General features: G+C 34.4%; 1 protein-coding gene across 1 annotated transcript; it reads right to left on the bottom strand.

The window, feature by feature from the left end:
- Window positions 1-361: 361 nt before the first annotated feature.
- Window positions 362-7,817, bottom strand: LOC106054212 (BRO1 domain-containing protein BROX-like). Its single transcript, XM_056022899.1, has 11 exons — window positions 7,662-7,817; window positions 6,309-6,512; window positions 4,812-4,907; window positions 4,370-4,442; window positions 3,727-3,835; window positions 3,451-3,540; window positions 2,400-2,485; window positions 2,175-2,256; window positions 1,759-1,909; window positions 1,221-1,389; window positions 362-1,098 (listed from the first exon to the last, which is right to left on the bottom strand). Exons 1-11 carry the CDS (start codon window positions 7,760-7,762, stop codon window positions 997-999), a joined length of 1,263 nt encoding a protein of 420 aa, XP_055878874.1. The 5' UTR covers window positions 7,763-7,817; the 3' UTR covers window positions 362-996.
- Window positions 7,818-7,843: the final 26 nt, after the last annotated feature.

Here is a 7,843-nt window from a genome sequence, read left to right on the forward strand (position 1 = left end):
GTTACAGTTTTAGACCCAGATGTTCTTTTACATCAGTATTAGAGCAAACTGCCAAGACCGAAAACCTTAAAATGCGAGGATTGTATATTTTTAAAAAGCCTGGGGAAACACCCGGCCTACACTAAATTCCCTGTCTGATAAATTGTCCAAATTATCAATGCTTTGCTTGGTGGTGTCTTTTTAAATAATAAATGTCTAGATTCAATAGTATAGCCAGTAGAGTGAAAGGCCTACATTGTAGTGAGTAGACTGTCTTACACTCAAGGTGCGTGAAAAAAAATCCTGAATAAAACCCAAACATGTGACATCGATCTTTCTTTTTCTACAGCTTTCATGAAGAAATCAGCATCTGAAAAGATGCTTTCTAACAAATGCTTTGTACCAGCTTCTCGCCCTCCAGAAAATCACAACCAACACTAGTGGTGACAACAAAAAAAACCTTCTGTAGAATTGAATAGTGGCAACCAGTGTTTTGAATCAAATGTTCAGAATAAGACATCAGAAATAAAACAAAAATGTCTATTTATTAAAACATTGACTTAAGTTCAAAATGTGTATGTGTCTGCTATTTGCATAATATGCTTTTGCACGTCAAAGTGCCCTATCTATATTGTGTTTCAACTCCATTATATAATTGTTAATATGTTTATTTCAACAGACTAGCAGTTCTAAGCCCTCTAATCAGCATATTAGTTGGCAACAGGCAAAAAAGAAAAATGCAGTAGCTGGCAGCACATATATAAAAAAAAAAATTCAAAGGTGAAAATGTTAAAAAGTGTTTTTGAAAATGTAATCTTTACATACAGCGTAAGTTAATTATAGAGACATTTTCAAACTGTAATACTTGCATCTCAACAAGTTACTTTAAGAAACCACTTGGACTTTTGACTCATTTCTAGATCACCTGCATCAGCTTAGGGCTTAGGATAATAGTTCTGTCAGTGTTTCTTTCATGTAAGGATGAGAAAAGTTGGCAACGATGGTGAAAGTTCACTGTTATGATACAACACAGCCGCTGTTGTTTTTAGGATCTTTTTCCGACATTTTAATTTCTTTTTCTTTAACAGCCAGAAGTGGGTTCTCTTCCGTGCCTTTGGCCTTAAATCAAGAAGAAAAACATAAATTGAAACACAATTGGAGTGTCAATAAAATAATGTGCAACGATAAAACAATGTACCAATGAACATAACATTGTTTCAATGATTAAGTTGTTTTTTTACCTTATCATTGCTTGGTTTCTGTGCGCTGGGAGGGGGGCTGAAACGTTTGTAGACTTCAACCGACCACAGCTGGTTCAAGGCTGGGGGTTTATACTCTTCTGGACTGACCAAGCCATAGGTGGCCTTCAGTTCCAATGAAGGAGCATCTGGAGCAACTTTTTGATGGTAACTGGATGTGTAAGTAAATATAGTCAGTATACAATGAGGGAGAGGCTGTACTATTGTAAAAAATACAACATGATAACTCCTTGCAAATAACCTACCATTTTCATTACTTTACAAAGCCTGTGTTATGTTTGATGAGCAAGTAAAGCCAAAAGTTGAAAAATTTGGTTTATGATTTGCTCTATTCTACGGCAACAAATTTACTTTGAATAGTGAACATCCTAAAAGAAATATTGCAAGTGATATAGTCTTTCACAATAATCTTAAACCAGAAAGTGATTAAGGCCACTGTGATAATACTCTCCAGGTAGGTTTATGTAATTCTTAAATAAAGCAAAAGTTGACAATTTATAGATAAACTGAAATGACTCACATTAATCCATTTTCTCGTTCACACTTGTCCAAAGTTCTCTTGATAATTGTTCCAAGCTTTCTGAAAAACAAATGGTTTTGTGGCTTGGCAACTGCTCCCACGCCTTTGGTGGCAGCATAGTCCTTACACAGCTGCTCAGCCTTGCTATACACTGAGGAGGAATGTTCAAACTTAACAACACAGCCTGACAGTGAGCGTATAAACTAAACAACACAGCCTGACAGTGAGTTTACAAGCTAAACAACACAGCCTGACAGTGAGTGTACAAACTAAACAACACAGCCTGACAATGAGTTTACAAACTAAACAACACAGCCTGACAGTGAGTGTATAAACTAAATAATACAGTCTGAAAGTAAATGTCTTTCTTGTGTAAAGAATGTTTTAATTAGAGAGCGGAGTCAAGTTGTACTCACAGTCTACACTTTCACGCAAGCCTCGTATTGCCTCCCCACATTTGTCTTGGTTTAATAAATTCTCTCCATTGTAACTATGAGCCTGACAAGAGAAATAAAAAAAAAAAAATAATGAAAAATAATAATAATTTTTGTTTAAATTATTTCGACTTAATGTTATTATATTTCTCTGTTGGCTACCAGATACAGCTAAGCTGCACTAAATTCGTCTAGTTCAGTACTAACACAAGCCAAATAAAATTTATGCTTCAGCTGAAAGTATTTCCTCCACTTTCCAATATCTTTCTGATCTAAACTTGCAAGCGCATCATCTGAAACATTACAAATTTATCTGTTATGAACATGCCAACTTTGAGTCATCAATGATCCATTCTATATATAGCATTCCAAAACTATTCTTAAAAAAAAAAGACACTAATACTATTTTTTTCAGTTGTGATACAAACTAGAAGAGACTAGCTTATGACAAGGCTTTATTTTTGATGTATCTGAAAGTTTTAGGCTAGATTTAGGACTCTTTGAGGTTCTATTTTAACTATATTAGAAGGATTCAGGATGTTTGGTTACATAGTTTAAAATTAGGCCATAGCAAAATTTGATTTAAAAAAAAAAACAACTTTTATTTATTTTTATTTATGTATCTTTGCATATATATTGTCCTGTTGTCACAGATTAATAATAAATTACTGTAGACGTTACTAATTAATAATGATAACAACGAGACTGTCTTTATCAAGGTAAACATATATAACAAACTTTTTATTTCCGTCCGATTCTTTGCTTTCACATAAAACAACAACAAACAACGACGTAATATCTTCTAATATTAGCACATATGTAATACAATATATTTACTACCAATGCATAATATACACAATATAATATATCTGATTTAATCTGTATCTGCTTTATTGATCCTTAGATTATCACAACAAATTTCCATAAGGATCAATAAAGCAGTCTTAGTATTCAATCATGACTCACTGTCAAAAGTCATCCTTCAATATACAGTGGACTGAGAACAAAGAGAGGGTTGTCCCCCCCAAAGAAAAACAGGCTGGATAAATCATAATGTAAAAGAATGGACCGCCTCTCTGTTGATACCCTAACAGCTGCTGACCGGAAAAAAATGGAGGTATTTGGTTGCGCAAACTGTCGCAGCAAACCCTACAACCAAAGTTAAGAGACAGACGAGAAATGCTGAGAAAATTCAGTCATTATTTTTTAAGGTCTCCCGAATGTATAACATGTAAATATGAATGATACGATTTATTACCTCCCTTTTGATACAGCTGAGCAGTTTCAAAGGCCAGAGCTGACACCAGGCTAACATTATGCTTCAATTCTATTGCTCTTGCTAGAGTGACTGTAAATAAGAAAAAATTACACGTAGCAGCTAATTGAAATAAGTTCATCTAAATGGAATATGTGTTGTATAAAGGAGATTGTAACGAGAAGCCTAATCATTAAAAACACTCTGAATTTAGTTCGGCAAGTTAAAACCATTATGTTTTTGGATGTACACTCTTCACCAAAGAAAACAACATCTTACTTTCTTGGGCCTCAGCAGTGCATTGGTGAATGTAAGCCTCCAGCACTCTAGTATCTGTGTCCTGTGAGCCTTCTGTTGGTGGATCTAGTAGTTTTACTCTTAAATCATCCTGAGAATAAATTACCATGTCACACAAACATAAATAAATCTTGGATAAGTAAAATACTTGTATTTAAAAAATTAGTGAACGTATTGTATCATTAAAATTGCAAAATTCATTCTACTATCACGTCTGCAAAAATATCTTAAAAATACACTGGTATGACAATTCAAAACACCAAACTGTGGGAGATGGTTGATTGAGAAATATAGAGGTACAGATCTTAAGAGAGGAAGTGGAGATGGATTGGACACACCCTTAGAAAAGATACCAACAACAGAGAGGCCTGAGAGTGGAACCCCCAGGGCACAAGACGTAGAAGACCAGAAAGAATGTGGTGATGCAGTGTACTGCATTAAACCAAGAGGACAGGAAAGAGATGGTAATACAATAGAGTGAAGAGAGGCGTATTTTTACTGAGGCCCTATGTTCCATGAGGAACGCAAAGAAAAGATGATGATGTTCCTCGAGGAACACAAAGGAAAGATGATGACCAAATATTGGCTCTATTAAAATGTAAATGCAACAAACAAAACTATTTACCTTACAAAACTGAAAGATACCAGCAGCGATTCTCAAACATTTGTGAATTTCTTTAGCTTCCTCCATGTCTGGACTGGAAAACATTGAAATATTTGACAACACACTTGTAAGTGAAAATAAAAATAGAATATTTTTTTATTTAATTTCATTAATTTAACCCTGACCTCTACAGTTTGTAGATTACCACAGCAATCATAACAGCAAACTAAAAAGTTAGTTTCTAAAAATGTATAATATAAAGTATCCTCTGGTTGAAATAATTTAGTTTATAGGAAGTATTTTTTCTCAAGTATAAGTTTATGTAACTCTTGCACATAAGATTATCAGTATAATCAAAATTAATAAACAAAAATGACTAGTAAATATGTTTTGTTGAAACAGTGCAATGTTACTTATTACAAAACAATTGTGACAATGAAACTGATTTCAGAGCAATACCTACTCTTCTTTAGCTGCAATCTTGGCTGCATGTTTACTATACCATAATGCCACATTCAACAACATGGAGAAATACTCAAAGACTGTGTCTGAGCGTTCACTGTGAATTGAAATCATGTTCTTATTACAATGTAAACTTTAAAAAGTACTATCTTGATATTAAACATTCACCGCAAAATCTTTCATACAAGCAAGAAAACAAGAACCTTTTTTTTTCTGAGGACCAACAGCTTGGAACATGAGGCTTTTTTTTAAAAACAAACTATGTTAAAAGAAACAACCAAGAAAAACTGAAAACCCTTTTTATTATCACTACTATTATGACTTTTTAAGACTACTATTTACTGTTGGCTGCCATCTTGAGAGACAGGGTATCAGCTATGGTTAGAATGTTGTTGCCCAAACAGAATTTGCCCAGCCCATACAGCCAAGGTTTTAATGCTTCTCATTTTTTTTTTAAATGTTGCTTCTTGTTACTGAGCTATGTTCACAATTAGAAAAACCAATTTAACTCTTTGACTCCGGAATTATTTTCCACACTTGGACGGAATAAATGTTTTTTCCCTTTTGGAGTGAAAATTTTTTAACTTTTTTGCTTTCTATTAGAAAATGAAGGGAAACTATTCACGATAATGTTTTAAGCAATTAAAAACATATACGGGAGAAAAAAAAAAAAATTTAAAACACTGACGTTGCTAGAGCTGATGAGAGCTTTATAGCTGGGTAAAAACAACCATGGGAGTGTTCTTACGGCCTCAAAGAGTTAATGTAACTAGGCCATAAAGTTTCAAGACAGCTTATTCAATATTGTAGGAAAGAAGGCAAGTCTGTGGTTATGGGGTACTATTTTACTGTTAACAAAAGAGCAGACATTTTGCATTTTTAATTGATTGAGCTCCACAAGAAGCAGAATTCTGATAAGGTTAGAAAACTGCATTGCTAATGCAATAAACCCTAGCATACAACGGCTTCTGCTGCAACAGTAGTCGCAAAATATGTACAAATAAAGCTAGGTCTTCAAAGCTACTTAAGACACTGCAGGATTTCTTTGTCTAATAACTTGACAATATGCCATTACTGTTTTCTACTTTATGTAAATGATTCATTTTACATGTTTACTAAAAAATTGCACAACTGTCTGCAGGACATTGTAATTTTAGTAACATTGATGCATGGGTTATTTTAGAACTAACACTAAGTAATTCAAAAAATGCAATCTTTATGGCCACATCACAAGATCCTCATGGCTCGCAAAAACATTCCTTCAGGGAACAGTACCAGGAAAAAGATGAAGTGGCAGACAGATAAGGCGATGGGAAGACAACATAAAAAAAATGAACAGGCCTTTCATCAAATGAAATTATATCCAAGGCAAAAGACAGTGAGGAATGGAGAAAGGTGGTCAATAGATTTTGTGTGGTGCCCCAACAATTCAACAGACTAAGGGATAGGTGAAGGTGAAAATCATAAGTTTATGTTGTGTATCAAAATACACATTTACACTGTTGGTACGCCATGAAGACTGTTCCTCCAAACAAATTTGACGAGCTTGCGTAGTTTGTTTTCAGTCTCATTCGGCTCCATCGGGATACACAAGCCTTGGAGTAGACCCAAGTACTCGGCTTCTGCTTTTTCTACCACATCTTTGGAGTTCTCTGGATCAGTGAGTAGATCTAGAAGTTTGGTTCTGGTCATCCGAAGATCACTGTAGTAAGATAAAATGGGAAAAAAAAAGGAAGAATTATTATATTTATGGTTTATTATATGGTATATTATGATTAGACAAACCAAGCACGAGTCACAGTGACAGACCTGACAGTAATGACAGTCACACTCACAATGACTGAGTCACACTAGACTAGCATATTTACATTTTAGATCTATATAGTATAGATTATCGTCATTCTAACCTACTATCTAGTGTCAGTGACTCACAAGTCATTAGTCTGACATCATTAGATCTAGATAGCTTTTTAATACATAAAACACTGAACCATAATTTACAAATAAAATAATGAAACTTATGAAAGATAGAGGCACATTTCTTATTTCATACGCTAACTTTCTACCCTAGCACCATTAGAGAATGGAATGGGTTGCCTGAGTCGACCAGGAAAACCAGTGACTTAGCAGAGTTTAACTCATCGATTAAGATGCATAACTAGATTGACACGTGAAATGTGTAGGACGTAATTATATCTTCTTTTTTAAAGTAACGTCTGTAATATAGATCTACTAATATAAACAAAGACTATTTATAAATTTTATAAAATAAATTAATCATTAATGACACCCAAATTTGAAAATAGGGCTCCACAGCCATATGAAAAAGTATTTGAGATGAACCATAGTTCTATGACTGAAGGAGGCTAATGAATGACACCATACCAGTCATTACCAATTGAGTTTTCAAGTTACTGTTTGTTTGTTTAACATGTTTCGGATGTTCCTTCAGAGTTGAAGATAATTACTTCCTAGTCCTAAACTCCTGCAGGACGAAAGGGGATGGGAGCGGGCAGGGTTTGAACCCGGGACCATCGATAAATCTGAAAGACAGTCCAGCGTGCAAACCGCACGACCAGGCAGCCATCCATATCAGCCATATCACTTCACTATCAGGAATAACATAAAGAATTTCACTATCCAGTCCAGTATCCTGAGTATCACAGTGACACTGACAGACTTCACAATCAGAGTCAATAGATAGAGTGACAGTCAAGACAAGAGTCACTGAGTCAGACTCAGAGTCTCAGAGCAAAAAAAATTTAATAAAAAGTTTTAACAATGTGAGACTTGTATTAAATTAAGTCTAAAGCGAAATCTTAAGTTATTTTAGATCTAGTCAGAGATTAACCTGAATATTTTTCTTGTAGCATCATTTGTTGATACTCCATGCAGTTCATAATTAACTGGACCAGTAGCTTTAAGTGGATTACGATGAAACCAGTACGCCATCTTTGTTGACGGAAGTATTTTGTGCAGATGACTGTGACAGATTTTGCTATTTATAGATGTTTAGATAAATCTATTTCTAAA

Source organism: Biomphalaria glabrata, chromosome 3 (assembly GCF_947242115.1).
Source record: "Biomphalaria glabrata chromosome 3, xgBioGlab47.1, whole genome shotgun sequence".
Taxonomy (NCBI): Eukaryota; Metazoa; Mollusca; class Gastropoda; family Planorbidae; genus Biomphalaria; species Biomphalaria glabrata.

Coding starts and splice junctions, on each gene's coding strand:
- LOC106054212 (XM_056022899.1), bottom strand. CDS start 7,762: ATGGCGTACTGGTTTCATCGTAATCCACTTAAAGCTACTGGTCCAGTT. Junction 4,443..4,811: donor AAGATTGCAGCTAAAGAAGA/GTAGGTATTGCT, acceptor AATGTTTTCCAG/TCCAGACATGGAGGAAGCTA. Junction 2,486..3,450: donor TCAGCTGTATCAAAAGGGAG/GTAATAAATCGT, acceptor GTAATGTTTCAG/ATGATGCGCTTGCAAGTTTA.